General features: G+C 48.4%; 1 protein-coding gene across 1 annotated transcript in view; it reads right to left on the bottom strand.

The window, feature by feature from the left end:
- Positions 1-23,938, bottom strand: part of COX10 (cytochrome c oxidase assembly factor heme A:farnesyltransferase COX10) — a 111,577-nt gene that overhangs the window by 8,592 nt on the left and 79,047 nt on the right. Inside the window, 1 exon segment of the mRNA XM_068530915.1 lies at positions 5,634-5,866. Within this exon segment, the coding sequence (XP_068387016.1) occupies positions 5,634-5,866 (233 nt within the window).

Genomic DNA, 23,938 nt, shown 5'->3' with positions numbered 1-23,938 from the left:
CAAAAGGAATTTACTCGTTTCGAGTTTGATTTCAAAGTGAGGCAGTGTTTTAAAGGAAATCTTCAAAAGGGCTTGGGTTAATCAGTGCCTGGTACTTGTAAGCCCTCAATAAATATTTGTGGAATGAATGAGTGAGTAAATTCTATTCTACCTTCTCATCCCAGAATAAAGGAGGTAAATAAAGTGAAACAGTATTTAACATTTTGTAGTTTACCAGCTGAGGCTAAAAAAACTCATTCTCTTTTTGTTACTAGAACCATCCATCTGTCAAATGTCACTTCCTGATAAGAGTCCGTCTCCAGAGTCCTCATTTGTAACTGAATGTTGGCTGACATAATTAATGTTGACCACACAACAACATCTGAATTACAAACCAAAGGCCATTTACAAATCTCTTCAAGGCAGTCACCAGAAGCATGCCATAAACACCCAAGACCGGGGATTTATTCAAATATAGGAAAATGACAAAACAGAATCTGAGCCTTTTTAAGAAATGGGGGCGATGGGAAGAGAGGTGGCTTTGGCACGGGGGAGGGGGAAGGGACTTTAACCTGAAGGCTGCGGGATAAACTAGACAGTCTCTGGAGGTGAACGCTATTGAGAGGCTACCGTGTGCGGCTCCAGGCCGGGCCGAGCAGGAGCGTCTGTGGTCGGGCACTTATCCGCGGTGTGCCCCCCACCCCCAGACCCCTCCCCAGGGCGTGCAGGTCACTTGTCTCCTTGCTGGCCACTGCCTGCAGAGTCAAAGCAAGCATTTCCGTTCCTAAGGCAGCAAGCTGGCTGCACCATGGGCCAGCCCTCTTTACTGGGCCTTCCTGAGTTTTAGTTGCTAAGCACTTTTAATGTTTTCTGTTAACAGCAGTTAAGCCCAAAAAAAAAAAAAAAAAGCAAAGTAATTAGGCAGGTGGGAGGAAAGGTCTAAGCCTGGGTCTCAGAGAATGGACACAGGAGAAAATTCCACTGTAATGATCACCTCTATTGACACAAAGAGCGCTTTTGGGGCTGGGCCCTGGCTGGGGCTGGCACACTCTGAAACAAAAATTCCACTGGGAGAGAAGAGCTAGCTGTTCACAGTTCTTTGTGCAGCTACAAAGCAGCAAACACCAAGAACACCTAAAGTTTGTTTAGCTTTTACAATTTCCATCTGTTAGTCTGTTTGTCTTCACCTCACCCGCTCCCCCTGCCCATCAATCTCACCTCACTCGCCCACCCACACTGAGCTGGATTCTGAAGGGTCATATCAAGCACAGGCTTTGGACCCACACCACTGGGGCATCTAGAACAGCGAGAAATTCTTTTCCACTAGTGGTAAAAACAAACAAAACCAACAACAACAATGCTGTTGTGGGGAAAAGAAATCAGAACCCCATGGCTGTCTTATGTTTCAAGTCTTTACTGGAGGCGGGAAGGCAGCACCATCTCTTCCGTGCTCGGGCCCCTGGAGGTCTTGATTGGCCCCGTGGCCACCACAAAAACCACAGAAAGATCTAGATGCTAAGAAGGGAGAAAGGGTGCTTCCGAACACTGCATTTCTTCACTCTGTCGGCCGTCTGGGAAGCACGTGGTTTTCTGTTTCTACAAACCTGGTATCTTTCCTCCCAACCAGAGTCAGTTCCTTCGAGGCAGGACCCTGAAGGTGAGGCTTCAGGATCCCCATCGCACACGGCCCTGAGCTGCTGCCCCTCCAATCGTAACCAATGTCTGCCAAGCCCCAGGAAAGGGCTTTAGCCCAAGTCCACCTGGTCAGGGGGACGGCGACTGAAATGAATGCCGGGGCTGGTATGCAGCGTCCTGGGGCGGAGGCACGGATTTCGGTCGGTGTAGACTCGCATGCCTACCAACCCCTGTGCACACACTTTCCGCTGCTTGGAAAGCACTTTCCCTCCTCAATTAAACGGGCCGTGACTTAACTCAGAAGTCACTTGGCTCCGAAGTCTTCCTGGGCCGATTTGGGGGCCAATTTAAGAGAGCCCGGAGCCCCCGCTAAAGCTCTCTGCTCAGGAAAATACTTGATCACCAGCCTGCCTCTCCCTGAAGACTCTGAGACGTGAGACACAAGTGAGAACTGGGACTGGGTTTCAGTGACCCTGCACTTCTCAGGGCCCCGCACGCAGCGGCGGCTGGGGGGACGGTTCGGGAAGGCGCGAGCCGAGTGGGCCTCTGTCACCCACCTCCCCCCCCCTCCCCAGCAGCAAGCTCGGCAGAGTTTTCCAAACACTTCTCTCCTCGTGGCTGCTCCACAGTGACCAGTTTTTGGAGGTTTAAAGACAAGATGGTTTGGAGATACCACAGAAGAAAGGAAACATTGCTGGCTGTTTTTTCTCAGAAGGGCTCCTTCAAACAAACACGTCCCCTGAGATAAGAACCCAGAAGGGATGCAACAACCTCGGTGAATAATACAGATGACACTGTTGGCGCATCTCTGATGATACCATCTGCCACGCCCTTGGCCCAAATCCCTCGGTATTTCCCGGGCATTCTAACAGCAAGAGCGCTCGCTGGTTCTGCCTTTTCAGATTGGCGGTTCTCAAATGTGGTCCCTGGACCAGGGGTATCAGCATCACGTGGGAACTTGTTAGAAATGCAGACTCTCAGGCACCTCCCCAGACCCACTGAGTCAGAAACTTTGGGGGAAGGGCCCAGGATCCTGAGTTTTAACAAGCCCTCCATCCAGGTGACTGATGTGCACTAAAGCTTGAGCACCATCGTGTTGGACTTTGGCTAGTGGCTGCCACAGTACAAAGTGCAGTTCGAGAAGATGATAAAACTATGTCAAGTCATAGCCGACTTAGTCCCTAAAATCCAGGAATAAAAATCTTTCAACTACATTCTCTCAGATTCTGCCTTATTTCTTTGTGTCATTTCCTTCTGTACTCATAGGTGATGCTCAATATATATCTGGCGATTGACCTTGGAATACCTTAGTTCTTTCATCTTTAAAACGGAAGCTACTTATTCACTGTTTCATTCATCCATTATTTCATTTACTCAATTCATTCAAAGATCTACTGCTTAGCTCAAGTTGGCTCTACCTATCGAATTAATGTTTTGAAACTTCTGAAGCAATTGCAAGCATTATTTAAAGTAGCATTCCTCTTTCTGTATAAACCTCACAAGGCTTTGGGTGTGTGATTTGATCTGTGGTGATTAAGGATTCTGGGGGCAGTAAACCATGTTGTCATTGTGTGCCCCACAATGCACCTTCAAGATTTATACAAAAGGGATATAATAGAAGTCAATCGCAAAAACTGCAAAAAGACCTTCTTTTTGTGGCTATACAAACCTTTCAGGCTGCTCTGCTTTACGCCAGGGTCAGTTCAGGTAGATGAAGGGTCTCGTTTCTCAAGACAAACGTGCATTTTCAGGCCGCTACCTAAACAAGGTACAGTCTGGCCCTGAGCTGCTCCTCATGAATGAGTTTGTATACAAACGATTAACTTTGGATTGCAGAAACACTATACCTCAAATTAAAAAAAAAAAAAAAACTAAATATGCCCATTAGCAGTTTAGCCAGATCCGGACTGTGGCTGAACAAATAAGGGCTCCACCTGGATGTGCGTCCTAAGTGGGAGGAACTGAAAAGCTCCTTCTCTCTCTGGCCTCCGGGGAGGCAGCTCGAACACATGCTGAAGCCCAAGCTCTTCGCAGGAAACTGCCAGGGGCCTCCAGCCTTCAGCAAGAACCTGGGTCCGAGGACCCTGCGTGACAAAGGTGACTGAGTTCTCCACGGCCCTGGACTGGACAGCCCTCACACACCTCCAAGCGATACCTATCCCTGGGGCTGTCACACTTGGCCCTGACCCTGGCCCTGGCTGGGATTCCCTGGACAGAAAAGGTAGTTTTTGGTGCCTTGTTCCTTGTGACAGGTTTGAGGAAACTGAACAGGGTCTGGGCTGTGTCCATCAGGCAGGCAGGTGGCTTGGAGCAGGCATCCGAGGGCTTAGGCAGGAGGACATGGATGGAACAGAGCACACAGTGCGGGGCGGGTGGGGGGGCAGAGCCTGGGAGCGACTCGCCTGCTTTCCAGTGTCCGGGCGATTACTGGAAAGGCTTGGAGGGCACAGCAGGGGGCGGCTAGCTGGGTCAAGGGTGGGGATCCAGGCGGAACTGAGCAGCAGGAATCTGACCAGGAGGTTTGGCAGTACCCAGGTGGACTCTTTAAATTTACAGCTGACACCGGGGGTCGGGGGAGCTCATGCGTCATCTGGTCCAGGGATGCCAGAGCCGTCCATGCTTTCCCCCCCACTTCCCTCACCCAAGACACAGATCGCTGATGGACCCAGTGCTCTTCCCCGCTAAGCCGGGAGGCATCTGCCTGTCCCAAAACAACGGCCAGGGGACAATCGGGAACCGCTCAGAGTCTGCCAATGAATCACATCTCACGACCTTCCTTCATCTGTACTAATTAACACCAGCTTTATGATTGAGGGAGATTTAATAACAAGTCAGCAAATCCTCACAACAGCTCCATGAGAAGGGTCTTTCTAGCCCCAGGTGGGAGGCGAGGAGACACCGCGTAAGGAGGTCAAGTTTGGCTCTGAAGGGCAGCCAGCTAAGGGCGGGCGCGCACTAAGGGCGGGCGCGCTCCGAACCCAAGCCCTGTCCCCCAGGGCCAAGCCCTTCACCGAGGGGCTGATGCCGTCTCCCGCTCGCAGGAGACTGGCTTCAGGCTCATCACAGAACAAACGAGCACGTACGTTTCGAATATTATATTCGCAGACTCATGAAACGCCAACATTTACAGGATATTAAAGCCATTGTAAGAGACAATCCGGTAAAGGTGCAATTGCCTTTGTAAGCTTCCAAATGGGAGTGTAAGAGCTTTTACAAAAACGTTTCAGAAACGTGGCTTCTAGGGCAACGGTTTATGGTCAACAGCTTTTTGATCGCTCATGTGAAAAATATGTACTTACATATATTGCAGGAAACCTCACCACTTCCTTCCTAAGCGTCAGTCAAAAACACTAATTACTTGACTAATTAGACTGTGAAACTTCCCTTACAGATGGTAAAAAGGAGCTATTTTCACCCCACAAATTTACTTGTGACATCCCAGCCAAAAAACCGGAGGAATGTTTCAATGGTTTTATTGTAGACAGCATGAAAAATGTAAGCAAATCATATAAAAATAAATCAGAAACTAACGAAAATAGTCTGTCCTCTCCTAAGAAGGGAAAATAGTCTGGTTCTGGGGGAGTGAAGAGCTGGTGCAGGAGGCCTGCTGACAAGGCAGCATCCGCTGTGCCCGGGCCGGCCCTGACACCTCCTCCAGGACCGGGACCGACCCCACGCAGCACCAGGCCTGCCTTGGCTCCTCACTTTCAGGTGCTTTCTTCTCATTCTACCGTTGCCCTGTGTTTTCTCTCAGCCCTTCCCTACTGGTGAGAGCATCTGTTCACCCGGAAGCCAGGCTGACACGGTCTCCCTGCAGCTCTGCCCTCGATACTTCCGACGGCCACAACCGCACACTTGCCAAAGGACTGGTACCGAATGGAACGGCACCTACCACCAAGTACCGCAGCTCAGGGAAGGAAGTGGCCTCTGACCAGCGGTGTTAGCGCATGGAAGAGCCCCTGAGCTCGCGGGGCCAGCACCCAGGCCCCGGGTCTGTGGAGAGGCGCAGAGACACTCACCAGCCTCCAGGCTGCCCGTGGCCGCGGTCCAGCCCATGAGGGGAGGGATGGCCCCCACGACGGCTCCCACCCACGTGTTGGCAATGCTGATCCTCTTGAGCGGGGTGTAGCAGCAGGTGTACAGGAAGATGTTGAAGAGCCCCAGAGCTCCGGTGAGTGGGTTTACGCCCCAGGTCAGAAGGGCGACTCCCGGAACTGCACAGCAAGCGGCAAAGGACACAGCTAGCAACGGGCTGGAAGAGAGCAGAGGACACAGGGCCGTCATCTTCAGCTCCAGGCGATCACGACGTGGGGCACAGGTACAGGGAAGCGAGCTGGGGGGCGGGGCTGGCCTGGCCTCTGCCCTGAACCAGGACATCCTCTGGAGGACATTTAGAATGAGGAGGGACTGGCTTGCAGGAGCTCGGGCTGCTCCTCCTGGCTTTGCCAGCCAGGACTAACAAAGTGAAGGGAGTGGAGGCCGCCGAGGCCCTGCCCCACCTCCCAGGCCGCGGGACGTCCCGGCCTCCCCGTCCTCATCCGAGCAGCAGTGACCGCCGCCTCCTCCCAGGGCTGACGCGAGGGCTGCCCGACACGGCACCCGCTTTGCATGTGGTTCTGTTGCACAGCTGGTGGGAAGTTAAGTGAACGTGACAGACGAACCCTTCGGAACCCAGGATTTAGGATTTGGGCAAAAACCAGTATCTTACTTCTGGAAGCCGTTCTGTCCATTTACTCATTCTTTATTTAAAAACATCACCCAGTTAGTACTAATGCGTAAGGACAGTGTGTCTGAGTACCATTACGTGTAATAAATTACAGGCTCAGCACGGCACCAGCTCTGTGCCGGCAATGAGACACCACGGGCCGCCCGTGGTGATCGCGCTGCCCGGCCGGACCGTGGTTTATGGACACACAGCTTTCAAAAGAGGTGGCACAACGCCCTACACGTAAATTGTCAGATAAAAGTCTACAGCGCTAAAGATGACCGCAAGCCTGCTTCTCAAGAGAGCCTGCTGTTTAAAGTGGACTTCCTGGGGCCTCTTGTGAAAGGCTTTTCCAAAGTGTGGATAAACTGCATCTACTAGTCCCTGCCCATCTGCATGCTTCTTTACTCTCCTGAAGAAACCTAAGGAGGGCGCTTGAGCCTGTCTCCTCCTTGGAGAAGCCACGGCTCACTCGCAGGCCCCAGCACGTGCCCGCGGGGACGCAGGCGTCATGGGTGCAGCTCCGAGGGGGCTCTGGTTTTAGGGAGGCCGGCTCGCGTCCTGCAGGCACGCGTGTGGGTGCGGCCGCGTCCGTGACACTGCCTGCCTGTCCCTCGAGGAAAAACACGAGCTGCGGGGTGGGGGGGGGGGGGGTCCGGGGAGCAGGAGAGCCCACGGGCTGGAGACCAGGGGACCTCAGGGCGGGGGCCCGTGAAGGGGGAAGGGCCCTTGCAGAATCCTGGCTCCCACTCTGATGTGGGGACCGGCACTGACCCCTTCCTCCCAGGCTGTGACCGCTTGGGCCCGCAGGTGGAACCCAGCCAAATGGGAGTCTTGATGGAAAGAGAGACCGTACAAGGGGTATGCTGTTGTCAAGGCGCCGCTGATGAAGAACCAGGAACCACACCTGAGACTCGGCGCGTGTTCAACCCCGGGGGGTGAATCTCCATCCCGTTCCGCCACCTCTTCTGCATTGTGCATGCGTGACGCCTCCCATAGGCCCTCGAGCTGCTCTGGCCCCCCTCCAACACTCCCACCCGACGGCCCACCGCGCTGGGGCTCGGCCAGGGCTCTTCTCCCTTCCCGGTCCTCAGCGTGATGGTGGCAACTTCTCTCCTGCTTCTCAGGGCCCCAGACCCCCTCCAGCCCCCAACCCCTCAACAGACATCCTTCCCTCTTACTAAGAGTGATGGATACCTTCATCTTGACTTCTTCCTCCCATTTTCTCTCTCATTTTTAAAGGTAAACGCTCCAGTTTTGCTCTTGTGTAATCCCCTCCCTGGTCTGTCTTTCACCTTCTCCCTCCACTGAGCCACATCCTCATGTCAACGGCCTTGTTCACGTTTCTCCAAGGTCTGACCATCCCCTCCAAACCCAAACTAGCCTTGACTTCCCCATCCCTCCCTCTGCTATCGGCCCCAACTCTCTCCCTCACACCTACTGAAGCAGATTTCTCTCTGCTGTGACCTGGATAACACCATGTGATACACACCATGTGACCTGGACCACCTAGCTTCCCTGTAGAGCAGACACACAGTTTTCCAGGGGCACGGGGAGGAAGACACCTGGGGTCACCTCTCACATTGGTCCAGAAAGTAGAACTGAAATGGCTAAGAAGCAGTGCAAAAATTGTAACCGCTGTTCTTCTTTCAATCAGGTACTTTATAGCTTATAAGAACAGATTTTTTTTTCCCTATGGGACTCTGAAAAGCTAGTTTTATTTGGGTGGAAGAAAAATGTGGCTCATAAACATTTTTATTTTTCCTGAATTGAACCTTGTGGAAAAAAAAAAAGGCTGTTCACTCCTTCTCCAAGGACTGTGGAAGCCAGTTGGATTCAAAGGTATTAGTGTTGTAAAAAGCCCTTTTACAAAAGTGAGCGTGAATTTAATTTATTGAGATAGGCGATTTTACGTGGAAGTTTAGTTTCTGACCCTTGTCGGAATCACAGAAAATCATGAGACTCAAGTTTGGTGTTTAAATCCGTGCTCAGGGGCACAAATGAAAATTGGGTAGGTTGACAAACCATGTAAACAAAAGTGAGGATATCCACCCAGATAGGGATGATCATTCTCAGCGCCCAGGTACTCAGGGAACCCATTTCCTTCCTGGTCCAAGGAGCCTGGGGTCGGCTCATGTTGTGGGTAAAAGCGCCCCAATGACTAATTCTGTTAAGTTTATACTCCTGTGCTCTCTTTTTCATAAACATATATGTTTAGCAACAGAGGAATGGTAAAGATGTGGTACTTATATACAATGGAGTGTTACTCAGCCATAAAAAAGAACAAAATAATGCCCTTTGCAGCAACATGGATGGAACTAGAGATTGTCATACTGAGTGAAGTAAGTCCGACAGAGAAAGACAAATATCATATGATATCACTTATATGTGGAATCTAGAAAAAGGGTACGAATGAACTTATCTACAAAACACAAGTAAGGTCACAGATGTAGAAAACAAACTTATAGTTACCAGGGGATAAGGGGGGGAAGGATAAATCAGGAGACGGGATTGACATATACACACTACTATATATAAAATGGATAACTAATAAGAACCTACTGTACAGCACAGGGACCTCTACTCAATACTCTGTAATGGCCTCTATGGGAAAAGAACCTAAAAAAAGAGTGGATAGTTGTATATGTATAACTGATTCACTTTGTTGTATACCTGAAACTAACACAACATTGTAAATCAACTATACTCCGATAAAAATTTTTTTAAAATAAAATTAAATTTAAAAAAATAAAAAAAGAAGTACTTACTCTCCCCCCTACATTTGAGGAAAGGAGGGAGAGAGGGAGAGAGGGCGGAAAAAAACCCATAAAAGTAACATATGTTCATTTCCAAAAATTTGGAAGCACAGAAAATCACACAAAAGATTCTAAATTAGCTTTTCAAAGAAACATTGGTTTACAGCTTTCTAGCCTTTTTCCAATGATACATCTACTTTAAAAATAACTGAGAACAGGGACTTCCCTGGTGGTGCAGTGGTTAAGAATCCGCCTGCCAATACAGGGGACACGGGTTCGAGCCCTGGTCCGGGAAGATCCCACATGCTGCGGAGCAACTAAGCCCATGCGCCACAACTACTGAGCCTGTGCTCTAGAGCCCGTGTGCCACAACTACTGAAGCCCGCACGCCACAACTACTGAAGCCTGCGTGCCTACAGCCCGTGCTCCGCAACGAGAAGCCACCGCAATGAGAAGCCCGCGCACCGCAACGAAGAGCAGCCCCCGCTCACTGCAACTAGAGAAAGCCCACGTGCAGCAACAAAGACCCAATGCAGCCAAAAATGAAGAAAGAAAGAATTGCTTTGCTTGGCTCTTTAAAAAAAAAAAAACAACAACTGAGAACATAATGAACTGTGGTTTTGTTGCTTATTCTATTTTCAATATATCTTAATAATTTCCCTATGCAGTTAAGAATTATTTTACACCATTATCATTAATAGTTACATAGTGGCCTATTCCGTGGATATACCGCAGTTAATTCAATCAGTATGTCTTTTTGGACACAGCATTTTTCCAGTTTTTAATTAGAAATAATGTTGGGATGAATATCTCATAGACAGGTCGTTGTTCACAGCTCTGATTATGATACATTCTGAGGATAAGTTCCCAGATCACTGAGTCAGATGATATGAACATTTTTAGGGGTTTTGACTTGTACCCCAGCCTGTACCCAAGAGTTTATACTAGTTTACACTCCCACCAGCAGTATATGAGAAAGCCAATTCCCAGAACCTGTATCAACACTGGGCACGGCGGCATTGAACACAAAACAAAAATGAACAAAGTCAAACAAGTTTACTGAGGTAGATAGTATTATTCCCATTTTACAGATGAGAAACTGAGACTCGGAACCAGGACCTGTACTCGGGTTTCCTTGCGGGCTCATTCAGGTAACCCGGGGTTCACCCTCTAACTGGTATGCAGGGGGCACTGGTCTAATACCACTTACTGACGCTCTCACTTCTGGGGGCTGCAGGGCGCTGGGCGGTTGGGGTCTTCAGCTGGCAGCAGCCTCCTGTGGGCTCACAGCTCCTTCAGTTCACCCCACTGCCCACGTGGCCTAACTTCCTACTGCATTCCCTGACGTGGAAACGACTGGGAAGCACTCCATTTCTTTGAAAAAAAAGGACAGACCTGGGATGTAATACGGTGAGCAAGACAGACATGGTCCTCATCCTGGGGGTGCTTAACCCAGAGTGGGAGACAGTGAAACAGGTGGGAACAGTCAAGTGAGGGGCGAGCCTTCCGGGAGCAGGAGCCCAGTGTGAGCGCAGGTGCGGAGCAGACACAGGAAGTTCGGGGGATGTTGAAGCCAAACCCTGACGGACGGATGGGAGGCGGGCAAAGGGTGGGGCAGTGTGCTTTGGGGGCCGGAGGGGTCAGAGAGCAGAGGTCGGGAGGGCCACGGGGAGGTCTCTGGGCAGATGCAGAGTCCCCGAAGCTCCCTCTGCTTCTTACATCAGGGAAGGAAACGATCAGATCTGCTTTTGAGAAGGAGCCCTCTGCCTGCCAGCAGGGCCAGCATTCACTCCCCTCATGAGAGAGGTCCCCATTAGGCGTGTTTTTGAGGAAAATGAATCGCGATCACCCCACTGCACCATTTTTATCAAATGCTCAGTTGAGAGAAACAGCACTCAGGTGGCCAGTAGCCGTAATCTACCTTCCAGACCCCCAAACCCACGGTGGGTAAAGCCGGGCAGCAGGGCCAGGCCCCCTCCTCCCGGCGGCCTTCGGCGGCTGACCCCAGGGCGATTGAGCCACCATTTATTAGCTCCTGCTTTTGCCTCTCCTTGTCTCTCCCATGTCTCCTTTTTGTTGACTTTTTTGATCACTTTTGTTACATTTTACGTAACTTTGGAAGTTAACAGAAGCCTTGTTTCAAATAAGGCAGAATAAAAGAGTTAAGTAAACAAAGGGTGACCCACAGGGTTTTGGTTAGAATCTTTGCACACAGTGAAAATACATCAGTAAAAGAAGCGAAGGGTTCTTTTTGAAGCCGGAAGTAGGAAGAGGACGAGCAAGAATAAAGAGGAAATACATCAAGTGGTATCTGGGTTATTTTTTCAAGTTGGATTTACCGTGAAAGCCTTAAATATCATGGCGATATTAAAGTTGCTTAAGTTTAGCTGTTTTAATAAAGAGATCTATTTTTGATACAGAAAAAGATTAGGAAAGCGCACTCCTTTCTCATCTCTGTTAAATACAACTATGATTTTCTGCCTTAGTCTCATAAAATGTGCTCAGAGCTAAATCTCAGAGACCTGAAAGGCAACATTGTCAAAGACTGATTTCCTGTTATTTTAGGTCAATTACTCAGAGCACTCTTCCTCCTAATCACACTGCTCAGCCCTTGATCAAAAAACCCACCTAGGGGCTTCCCTGGTGGCGCAGTGGTTGAGAATCTGCCTGCCAATGCAGGGGACACGGGCTCGAGCCCTGGTCTGGGAGGATCCCACATGCCGCGGAGCAACTGGGCCCATGAGCCACAACTACTGAGCCTGAGCGTCTGGAGCCTCTGCTCCGCAACAAGAGAGGCCGCGATAGTGAGAGGCCCGCGCACCGCGATGAAGAGTGGCCCCCACTCGCCGCAACTGGAGAAAGCCCTCACACAGAAACAAAGACCCAACACAGCCAAAAATAAACATAATAAATAAATAATAAATAAAAAATTAAAAACAAACAAACAAACAAAAAAACCCACCTAGTCTCCCTGTTCATGGGTTTTGGAAAGTATCCCAAAGCTGGGGAGAGACACCCCACCCCACCCCGCCCCCCATTATTTCTCCTTTTATTATTTGTTCTTTATTTAAAATTTTTGTTGACATCTTTTTTTCCTCACTTAAATTCCTCGGCAGTTCATCCACACTTCAGGTGGTACTCGGAGGCCTGATTTCTAGAGGTTAAGACCAGAAGGAAGGCAAACGGGAGGCTTCCTCGGGTTTCCCTGGGCTGGGGTGACCCGAGGGAGAGGGTCTCGCTGGGACCTGCTGGCAGACCCTCTGCACCTGTGGTTCTGTCGCGAGCGTGGTCTTTGGACCAGTCACAGCAGCAGCAACACCTGGGAACTCGTTAGGAACCCAGGTGATCTGGAGACCCACCGCTACACTATCACCACCGTGACGCCGGTCCTGCCTGGCCTGCGTCTGGCCAAGCTGACGCAGGCTGAGCCAACAGGACCCTTCCGGTGCTGACTGTGCTGGCCTGGTAAGTCGCCCACTTCCACTTGTCCTTACATGAATGTCACTGCAGTGGAAAGCACTCAGCGCTGTGAACTAGATCTGCCATCAGCTAACGCAGGAACTCGGCTGTACCCCTCGACCCCTCTGTTCCAAAGACCTTGATCTAACCTAGTCATGTGGCTTAACGTGTTTTGGCCACTGAAAGGGCGGGATGAAGCAAGTGTGGCACAGTCTTTATAACTGTTGATTCTGGGTGATGAGTGTCCTGGGGTTCAGGGTGCTCTCTCTACCATTGTGTCCCATGGAAAATTTTCACAACAAAAATGTTTCTGAAAATGCTTTGATACTCTTTATTCATATTACCATTCTGGTTTCTGTATATGGCATAACTAAGCATGTTGTACAGCAATCAGGTGGTTCCGAGTTCTCTCATGAGAACTCTGATGTTAACTATCTATATAAAAGTGGGCGAATTATTTAACCTCTCTGGTCCTTAGTTTCCTGAACGGTAAAGTACGGGTTGTATTAGGACTCTTTTGATGGCAAGATTGCAACCCGAGTCAAACTGGCTTACACATAAGGCTCGGTAACAAGACCACGGGGAAGGCAGGGGTTTTACCCCGTGGAGCTATGTGACCTGGAGCAAATTACTTAACCTGCTGGCCTCAGGTCCTTCATCTGTGAAATGGGAGACACTTACGCCATAGAATTGCTTACGAATTACATGCAATAATGTAAATAAAGCATTTAAGAGTGCTCACTCAAGGTGTTCATTCATTATTCATTCAAATCTCTCACTGCCTACACAGCCAGCCGCTACACTAGGTGTGGGTACTGCAGCCGTGAAGACAGAGAGCAGAGTTTAGTCTAGAAAGGAAGACAGACGTTAAACAAACACAAGTACTATGAACTCTGAAGTTGCAACATCAGCTATAAGAAAAAGAACAGGTGATACGAGACAGAGTTATTAAATAGAGGACTTATTTAAATAGAGCTGGAGGTAGAGGCTGATAAACTTGCAATAAATTGTTTCCCCTGATTTATTTTTTCAAAATTATAAAGACGTAACGGATATATACTAGAATATGAAAACTCATGTATATATACTCAAGAATGTCAGTTCTTAATCATAAATTATAAATGTATGATGGCTGTGAAGCATGTTTCTAATAACAATTAAAATGGCAGAATATTTCTATCTCCAATTATAACTTTAAATTAAGAATTTAATTTTATTACAGCAAATTACAAAAAAATAAACCAGAACCAGGAGAAACTAGGTTGATCGTCTGCAAAACATTTTTTAAAATTTATTTATTTATTTATTTATTTTTGGCTGCAGTGGGTCTTCGTTGCTGCGCGCGGACTTTCTCTAGTTGCAGCGAGCGGGGGCTACTCTTCGTTGTGATGCACGGGCTTCTCACTGTGGTGGCTTCTCCTGTTGCAGAACACGGACTCTAGGTGCGCAGGCTTCAGGAGTTGTGGCTCACGGGCTTAGTTGCTCTGTGACATGTGGGATCTTCCCGGACCAGGGCTCGAACCTGTGTCCCCTGCATTGGCAGGCGGATTCTTAACCACTGCGCCACCAGGGAAGCCCCCGAACATGTTTTTTTTTAATGTGCGCTTACACGTCTACCACAGTAGCTGTGATGGCTTTTATTAAGAACCGAGGAGTTAATATCTCTGTGAGTGGATGTTGCTGGAGTGAATTTATAAAGGAAAGATCAGAAAAGCAGGGGAATGGGGTGTGAGAACGGGGTGTGACGATGCTGCAAAACATTCCTAATTGTCAATAAAACAGAAAAAAAAAAATGTGTGAATAAGGAAAACACAACTTGATGGGGGCGGGGAATGGTGGCAGAAAAAGATCTAGCAATTTTCTTGAGCTAAAAAAAATTCTCCTTTATCCGTTCACTCACTCATGCAAATAGGTTCACGGCTCGTGCTGAGGGTGGAATGATGATTTATTTCCAAACTCACATCCAAAACTGAATTCCATTTTAAATTGAGAGATCTTTCTGCTGAGCATCAGCGTGAGGTCTTCCTACTTGTGCCTTTCCTGGCCAAGGCTACCGTGGAAAAGAAACTAAGATACGAGTGGGAGGGGAATTTGTCAACACATTTCTATGAATTATTTATTCCTCCCATAAAATCTAGTATTTCTTTGTTTGCTAAAGACCAATCCTTAGTAGCTCTATCGAAGTGGAATCTATAGAAATTAGGAACAAATGAGAAAATACAAGCTTTAATATGATACCTACTTATTACACTTAAATGTAATTTCAATTACCAGACTTTTAAATAATTTACTGGAGAAACGTGGCCTTTCTGTTTAAGTAATGTGTCAGAGAGGTCTATGAAATGTTATATTAAATCAAGAAGGCTTTATATTTTAAGCAGCTCTGCAGGTAATTGGTTTAGACAAAAATTAATCTCATACTTCTTGGTCATTTTTCCAGAATAAATGATTTTTAAATTGTAAAACGAAATTCCCTTTCTTCAAATACAAAAGAAAACTCAAAACCTTAATCAAACCAAGCCAATTTAACGTTAATTTCCTACATAAATCCCACATTTGAGCTTTGACCTGAGTTTTTGGGAAGAGTCTTAACAAATAACTGTTTTGAAAATATCCCCCCAGAATCTTATTTAGGAATTTTCTATTTCTGAACAAGTCTCAAGTTATAGATACTGGGAGGTAGCAGGGGACTGATGTAAATTTAGAATTTAAGGAATATGTGAAGACAATGAGGACACAAAATATATTTTAAAAGGAAATTAGTTACAGCAATTTTTGAAAGACTATCAGTTATATATAAAATGATGGTAACCTGCTTCAAGAAAAAATTAAATTTTACAACATGTTTAAGAGAAATGCAAGAATAAGTATGTATTTCTGACATGATTATATTTAAAATATGGGGACTGTGGTACTACATTAAGTAAAACTTTAAGGAGGAAAGCAAAGCAGGTCTGAGCTGAATGAGTTTTTGAAAACTGACTGAAGAATCTTATTAATCTAGGGGGAAGATAAGAAAGATAGGTTAGGGAAAAAAAAAAAAAAACCACTCAAAGGAACACTGGCCCGCTGTTGACCTCTCAGATTCAGCCTTCTAACTCAGGGAGGAAGCGAATGCTTACCTCTTGAATGACGCTACATCGATTCAGCTCAAATTAAGAATATGTTATTTGTACGAAGACTCTGGAATTTTCAAAGAGAAGATTCCTATTGTTCGATCTCCTCCATGAAAACCAAGTTCCTAGTGTAGTGGTCCAATCTCAGTGTTTTCTCACATCCTTGAGGGCGGGACCACCTAGGAATTCCTCCATTACCCCCAGGCCCCCGGGAGGAACACCTAGGCTTGCCTAGGTGGGAGACACATACTTTTCCTTTTTCCTGGTTGACCCAGATGGTTTAATTCTCTGACCCCCCTCCCTTTTTAATTTATAGGAATCTGTAAAAAAAAAAAAAAGCAGCTTTGTTCACCTACATAAACTTAGGGTCAGTGAATTGTTAGGAGTCTTTGAGAAGCTTTAATAAAACACAATGTATAAAAAATGAAGCTAGGAAATAAAGTATCCATCCCTACAGCGCTGGAGACTGCTGGGAGCTGCATGCACTGCAGCTACTTGGACATGAGGGTGCAGATGTGGGAGACTGCATCTCCTGCACCGCCTGGCACCGGAGCCTTTGGTCCAGGACAGCGTTTGCAAACACGGACATCCGTAGGGACCAGGCTGGTAATGTGAAGGCGTAAAGTGGGCGGACTTAAGAAAACACAGGAGGCGTGAGGACCGTGGGAACTGCTCGTCAGGTTGCTCGGGCAGATTCCACATGGGAGCGAGCCAGAGAAGCCTAGAAATCTGTGGTTTTATGTTCAAATTTTCTATTTTTAAACATTGGCAACTGCAGAAAAGCAGTGTACCAAACAGAAAAGTGCCTCCTCGGCATCTGGTCTGGGGGCTGCTGTTTTGCAGTCTGTGGTCTAGGTGGAAGGTCTCTGCTGTCGAGTGCATGCAGCTCCTCTGCCCCAGGACGACCCCACACCCTGCCCCCGGCGACACTTCTCTTATCTTTGGTGTGGCTGTTTCTTACTCATCCCCCAAGTTCAGCCTTGACATCAAAACACGTCCTCCAAGGACATCTTCCCTCACCCCTCTCTCCTCCCTGTCCGCCCCCCATGGGTGGTCCACGTGCCCTCTGCTGTCACAGCACTTCTTGGTCTCACACTGACCTCCTCTGCTGCCTTGTCTACCCATCCCGACGTACACTTTTTCAGTGCGACTCTGTACCATTCATCTTTACATGCCCTGTACCTAAGGCTGGGGCCCAAAATGTTGGCTGAAACAAACCTTTACAAACCAGGCAAAAGAGAGAACACGATCATAAGACTACTGCTCCCGTAACAGCAGTCAATGGGAGTAGCATTTGATGGTGTCGAATCTTTTCACATCATCATCTTATTTGAAAAGGGAGGAAATAAAGTGATAGGACATTAGACCAGATGACTCCAGGTTATTAGTAGAAGGAGTGTTTGCTCCTATGACTTATTTCCCACGTGACTGCAAGGTACTGGCTATGTCGCTACGATACGATAGTTACTCTGTATATTCATGTTTCTTAGAATATCTAAGTATTGTCTGGTTATAAAAAGGGGCCTGGGGGCTGAAGGATTCCCCCATCCCCAGGACTGCTGTCAACAAATGCTCACAACTCACGATGCTTTCATAAATGCTTTCTTTCTTTTTTCTTATGACAATGAGAGAAAAGCATGTTAACTATCAGAAAACTCCCGTGTTCCTCTCATACAGCCACTGTGATGACTTGTCACAACGACGTGCACACAGGCCTTTTGCTGGTTCTTCCTAGCATGGTTCATACGTTGAATGATTTTATTTTAAGGATAAAGTTCTGTCCGTTAGTACCACTATTATTGAGACCAAGTCTGTTCTTCCTGCCACTCCAAATGACTGGTTAACACTAAAAAAAAGAAATTTCTACACCTATAAAATGTTTATGTTCTTATTACATTCGCATTATATACACAACGAGAGACTAATCGTAACTACCCAGAAGCTCTGCAGAGCTTCACCCGGGTTGGCTACGTGTCTACTAGACCAGCGTGATGGGGGGAATGAATAACACTCCCAGGTCCCCTGCAGCCCGCAAGATGTTTACATTTGCTTAAGTGCTTACTGGTAAAACCTTCAGTAGATGTGAAAAATGTCTCCTGTAAATCCCTATAATACTTCAGCTAAACCCCGTTCTTTAAGTTAATAATGCCAACTAAACAATCCATTCATTTCACTCCGAAAACTCAATCTTCATCATTCATTTCAAAACCAGGTATGGGCTGCCCCCAGTTCCAAGTGCTTTGATTCATCCGCTCTGAGTAACCTTCCACTCTGCTCTTGTCGCTGTGTCTCTCCGGCTCACAGCCCACACACCTCACGCTTACAAGTTACGGACCACTCTCGTCGGAGCCATTCAGTTGGGGAAACTAACGTTGACATGTAGTCTTTCCCTGTCAACATGACCGAGCTGGAAAATGGATAATTCAAGGGAGATGGAATCAGAATAACAAAGAAGGCCCAGCCCACGCCTGACTTCTTCAGGAAGCTTTCACTGCCCAGCTGGTCCTTATCCGAATCTTCCCTTTCTGACCTCCCGGAGACCTTCTTGTTTGTACCAATTCATTTATTTCCGTCAACACATGTTTATAGGCTGCCCCGTCTTGTCTGCTAAGCATTTTATGCATTTGGCTAATTTTTCCACCCAGATTATAAGCCTTTTGAGCATGATAACAATAAAACTGACAGTGCTGGTTCCATTCTAGGTAATCAATAAATTTTTGATGAATTAGACAAGGGAATTATGTAACTCTAAAATATAGAGAAGATACATTTGGCCTTGACATTCTTAAAAAAGATTAATTTTAATTAGGGTAGACCAGGAAAAAAGGTTATTACTTAAAAAAAATATATAAGCTATATTAGAAATTTAAGTCTGAAGGACTTCAACTCAGAGAAAGATGTATCCCTCTGTCTTCTTTGAAAACACACAGGAGAGTGAACAGAAAACAGAGAACTCCAACTCTGACAGAACCAGGAAACCCTCCTACAGAAGAGCAGCCAGATACAGGAGGACAGTGAGAGGACACACAGGTGTGTGCATTGAGGCAAACGGTGAACGTCTAACCCAGAAGGTCTTCCGGAGGCTCTGACTACAGGTCACAGAAGGGATCTGACGTCAAGTGGGTGCTCTGGGGGTGGCGGAGGTGGGCCCCAGTTAGAAGGTGACCAAGTAGAATGAGGGCCGAGGGTGGCTCAAGCTGTTGGAAAGCTGCCCCGGAGGAGTGGCCTTGGGTGCTCTCTGTGCCCTGTATCCCCGCCCCCGCCCCGCTTAACTGCCCCCACCAGCCTTGCCCTTGGCCCAGGGCACTGGACCGGAACTCGGGCCGGCAAGTCTTCTCACACTGGGCCTGGGAACTGGGACAGAGGACTCAGCCGGAAGACCTGGGGGCCAAGGCTGAGTGTTCCATGTCTATGATGAGTCAGTTTAAGTGGAATTGGGACCTGAAGACCCAACGGGCAGAGAGGAATGAGGTGGAAGCGCAGAGGGCAGCAGCCTCGACACGGGGGTGGGAGGGGTGAGGGGTGCCATGCTTTCCGGAAGTCTGGCTGTAAAAAGAGAAGAAGAAAAGCCAGACAGAGGGGCTGATTTAACACTCTTCTCTACGACAGAAGGACCACTTGTCCAAATATTAAGTCAGAAGGAAAGGAGCCGACGGGGCAGAGGGCCTGGGAGGCCCAGGGAGCCTCTAAGCCAGGCACCTGTGCTCTGCAAGCTGTCCTCTAGGGCTGGAGCTTGGGGACCAGAAGGCAGAAACGGGGCCCCAGCCACCAAAAGTAAGTGTTAGATGCTGACAGCAAAAACCTGTGGAGAAGCACCTGGTCTCATCCTCCCCGGAAGAAACGAGGGCTGTCTCAGGAGGAACTACTGAGGACATTCACTTTGAACCAATCATCATCTGCCCTCCCCTCGGCCACCCAAAAGCTAAGAAATCCGTTTTATCCAATTAGGACCAAGGTTGCAAGTAAATACAGAGCTTCATCACACGGAGGGCGTTCAAGGACACTGGATACGCGTGTGACATGTAAGCGGCAGGAAGGAAGGAAGTTACTCGTGAGAATACAAAACAGCAGAAAAACGGGGGGCCCAGAGGTGTCAAATTCCTTCTTGATTTTGCCTCGTCCAACCCCAAGTCATCCAGGCTCCCAGAGCCGTGGTCCCCTGGGCGGTGCCGCGGCTGTGCCGACACAGCCTCAGGGGCACAGATGCGGGGGTGTGGCCCCCAGTTAACAGAGGTTAAGTCTGCAGGGAGGAGCCGGTCCTGGAGGTAAGACAGCGCCGTCTGACCCCTGCAGCCCCTCTCCAGACGTCCTCAGACGCAGACGCTGAGCTCTTTACCAAATGCACCGAGACTCCGCGACCAGCGGTGTGTGTAAGGGATGCACCTAAGTGACGTGGGGACAACGTACTCAAGTTCACCAAGTGGCCCCCGAGCCATTAAAGACTCTGATAAATAATTCCACCATAAAGGCCCCGGAGCCGGAGTAGAAAGCAGAAAGCCATGGGGTCAAGTGTTTCCACAGGAAACAGAAGCTGCAAAGGATGTCTCTAGCAACCACCTGCAATTACTGTGAGCCACAGTGCCCGCTAGACGAGACCACCGGAGTAACTCATAACTGGGTCCCTGAAAGAGTTAAGATGAATTCAAACATGTCATCTAAATATAAAAATGCCTTTTCTTTCCCCTAGTGAGAAAGACATAAGAAGCAGTCCCAAATGGTTGACACTTCTTTTTTTCAACTGTAAAAATTTTAGACACACAGAATTGGTATTTTATGTAGGTAACCAACAGATAATTAAAAGTGCTGTCCTCTGTATCCTCCTTGAGAAAATGAAGCAAATAATAATGCAATTTCATAGATTTTTATGGTCATCAAATGGCATTTTAGCTGTAAAGATTTTTTCCTTTGATCCTCAAAAATATTAGAGAAAATTTCTATGGCCTAAGATGTAAGGGGTGTGTTTTTACTGTAATTGACTATTTCAAAAATAGCCAATTATCTTACTATGCCTTGTTTATTTTATTTTATTTTTTTAATTCATTTTTTAAAAATATTTATTTTTGGCTGTGTTGGGTCTTTGTTGCTGCGCGTGGACTTTCTTTAGTTGCGCCGAGCGGGGGCTACTCTTTATTGCGGTGCACGGGCTTCTCATTGCAGTGGCTTCTCTTGCTGCAGAGCACAGGCTCTAAGCACGCGGGCTTCAGTGGTTGTGGCACGTGGGCTCAGTAGTTGTGGCGCACGGGCTTAGTTGCTCTGCGGCATGTGGGGATTTCCCGGACCAGGGCTCGAACCCGTGTCCCCTGCATTGGCAGGCGGATTCTGACACTGCACCACCAGGGAAGTCCTGCCTTGTTTATTAAACATGTATTCAGTGTCACCTTCTCTAATATCTGAAGCAACAGAGACAAACAGCAGCTCAGCAAAAAGAAAGGCAACAGGGGCTTCCCTGGTGGTGCAGTGGTTGAGAATCCGCCTGCCAATGCAGGGGACACGGGTTCGAGCCCTGGTCTGGGAAGATCCCGCATGCCGCGGAGCAACTGGGCCCGTGAGCCACAACTACTGAGCCTGCGCGTCTGGAGTCTGTGCTCCGCAACGAGAGGCCGCGATAGTGAGAGGCCCGCGCACCGCAATGAAGAGTGGCCCCCGCTTGCCACAACTAGAGAAAGCCCTTGCACAGAGACGAAGACCCAACACAGCCAAAAAATTAATTAATTAATTAATTAAAAAAAAAAAAAGAAAGAAAGGCAACAGCATGAAGCCTGGCAAGCGACACCTTGGGAGGACTGGGTGCGTTTCCTTTCCTTGAGACACAATTGAGCTGCGGTTCATTCAGCCTATGTCGGTCAGCCCTAAGGTGGAAATATATTCTACTCAAAATCATCCTTCATGACCCACCGGAGTCAACCATAAAGTACATGCAAGCTTATATATGTACAAATCTGGAAAATAATGACTAAGTCCACTAAAGTTTGAGAAGCGCTGAGTTAAATTAAAAGAGAAAAGAAAAGAAAAGTCTATATTTAGGTGGCTGGGTGCTCAGAGCATCTGCCTTTGAGACGACTCTCGGCAGAGGGGAGGTGGAGAATTCTACAGGGTTCTGCTTCCCTGTAGGGCGTGTGCCCTTCTGTCTTAACGTCGACTGAATAGGCATGGACTTCTGCTGTGGTCGTGAGGCTGTGAGGCCACACCTTCCCTGGGGGTTGTGTCCTAATGCCTGCTTTGCTTCTCTACCTTATAATGAATCTGTGGTACTGGCACAGAGGGCTGCACAGTTCAAGAAAAGTGAGAGGTCGAGAGCAGACGGGTTACAGCTCAGGGAAGGGGTGCTACGATCTCACACTTCTTTGCCTGGCCTGGTCTCACTGGGGGTGGGTCCGCGGGGCAGCTCACGCTGTCACCCCAGAAATGCAACTCCTAGAGTTGGTTTTTGCCTACTGACCTTGTATCTCCTGCACTTGCTAAATTCACTTACTAGTTCTCCCAGCTTTTTCGTCAATTCCTTGGAATTTTCCACGTAAACAGTCGTATTTGTCTGTTTCATTTCTTCCTTCCTAATAGGGATGACCTCTGTCTCTTCCTGCCTTGCGGACCCGCGAGTCAGGAGCTCCAGGACAACGCGGACAGCACTCCACTTCCTCCAGGCGGCCCTCGCAGCTCAGCTGGCAGGCACGTTTGCCTCACCCTGCTTCCCAGCTTTCCTTCCTCACTATTCTCCAGGAGCCCTTCACACCAAGTCCAGCCCGCTCATCTGTTTCCATCCTGAAACACGTATTTGCACTCCTGCTCTGCTCCTCTGCTCGCCACGCCCACCCTGCCTGGCAGGTCCTGGCTTGCTTCTCCACCTACCAAAGTCAAGTTGTCCTCCAAGGTCCGCAAGCGCCCTCTAACCTTCGGCCTCACTTTCTCTCATTAATTCTCCACTCCCGTCCTTCTCGTCACCTGATGTCACAGGTCATTCACTCCTCGGTGTCTGTACTTCCCTCGCCTGGAGGTCATTTCCACATCTCTAATGTCTATCTGTCCGTCCACCCACCTACCCATCCCTCATTCAGCACCAAGAGATCTGCCACTGCCACGAGTGATGGCGAGCAAGAATGCTCCATGACGTTCGGGGTTTTTGTCTGTTCTGTTGTCTGCTGTGTCGCAGCATTAAAAATCATGCCTGGTGCATATGAGGCCCTCAGGATATTCGTGTTATATACATAATCCTATGCACTGGACATAAACAGATGGAAGACTCAGTCTTTGTCTTGGAAGAGCTCACCACATGGTAGTGGGAGACGCCCAAGGACAGGTGTGTCGTGTGCTGAGTGGTGCAGTGGCAGACACAAGCACAAAGAACAAGAAAGCCACCAAGACCAAACCCCAGCACCCCCTTACTGGAGTATGGATAGAGCGATCCGTCCGGGGCAGCCCCACTTGGCTGAAGACCTACCCGGGCATGGAAGGGCAAGGCTAGCACAGCTGGCAGGGGGCAGAGAAACCAGGGCACTTCGGTGGAAAACGCAGCAAGTCCACTTAGTGACCGACCCGGGCATGGAAGGGCAAGGCTAGCACAGCTGGCAGGGGGCAGAGAAAGCAGGGCACTTTGGTGGAAAACGCAGCAATTCCACTTAGTGACAATACAACATGAAAGCGTGAAGAAAAAGGAGAACAGAGGGATGAGGCCAGAAGGACTAGGAAGGATTAGGCTCTGAAAGGCCTTGTGTGACACAGTAAAGAATTTAAAACACATTTTTCCCCCAAATATGTTTGGAAGACCCCAAAAAGTTTTAAGCCAGACACCAGTGTGATGTTTATCTGCCAGCTGAGTGGAAGATGGATGGAGAGGGGGTGAGCGAGAAGGCAGAGAAGGCGGCTGGGACACTGCTGTAATCACCCGCACAAAACGGAGGATGGTCAAAGGGCAGGCGCCAGGGCGATCCAGGTGGCGGAAAAGACACAATGTGTTGAATAGTCAGATGAAGGGGATAAGAGAAAGAGAAAGTCTAGAATGAGTTCCAGGTGCCTGACTTTAGAACGTAAATTAACAAGCACAGAAGGAAAAAGACAGATTTGGGAGAGAACATGATGAGCTTATGGAATGTGAGATGCCTCAGGGCGCCCAGAAGATAATTTCAAAGGGTCCAGGCTCGGAAGAGGAGTCTGGCCTGTGGGCACAGCAGTGTGGAGGGCAGCACCTCAGGGGAGGAGTGAGATGGGAAGAGGACCAGTGACAGGGAGCAGACAGGGGAGGGAGGAGCAGAAAGGAGAGCCAGAGGCCCCGTGCCTACTCACCCTTCCGTCCT

Source organism: Eschrichtius robustus, chromosome 20, assembly GCF_028021215.1.
Source record: "Eschrichtius robustus isolate mEscRob2 chromosome 20, mEscRob2.pri, whole genome shotgun sequence".
Lineage (NCBI taxonomy): Eukaryota > Metazoa > Chordata > Mammalia > Artiodactyla > Eschrichtiidae > Eschrichtius > Eschrichtius robustus.
This window is presented reverse-complemented; position numbering and strand designations above follow the sequence as displayed.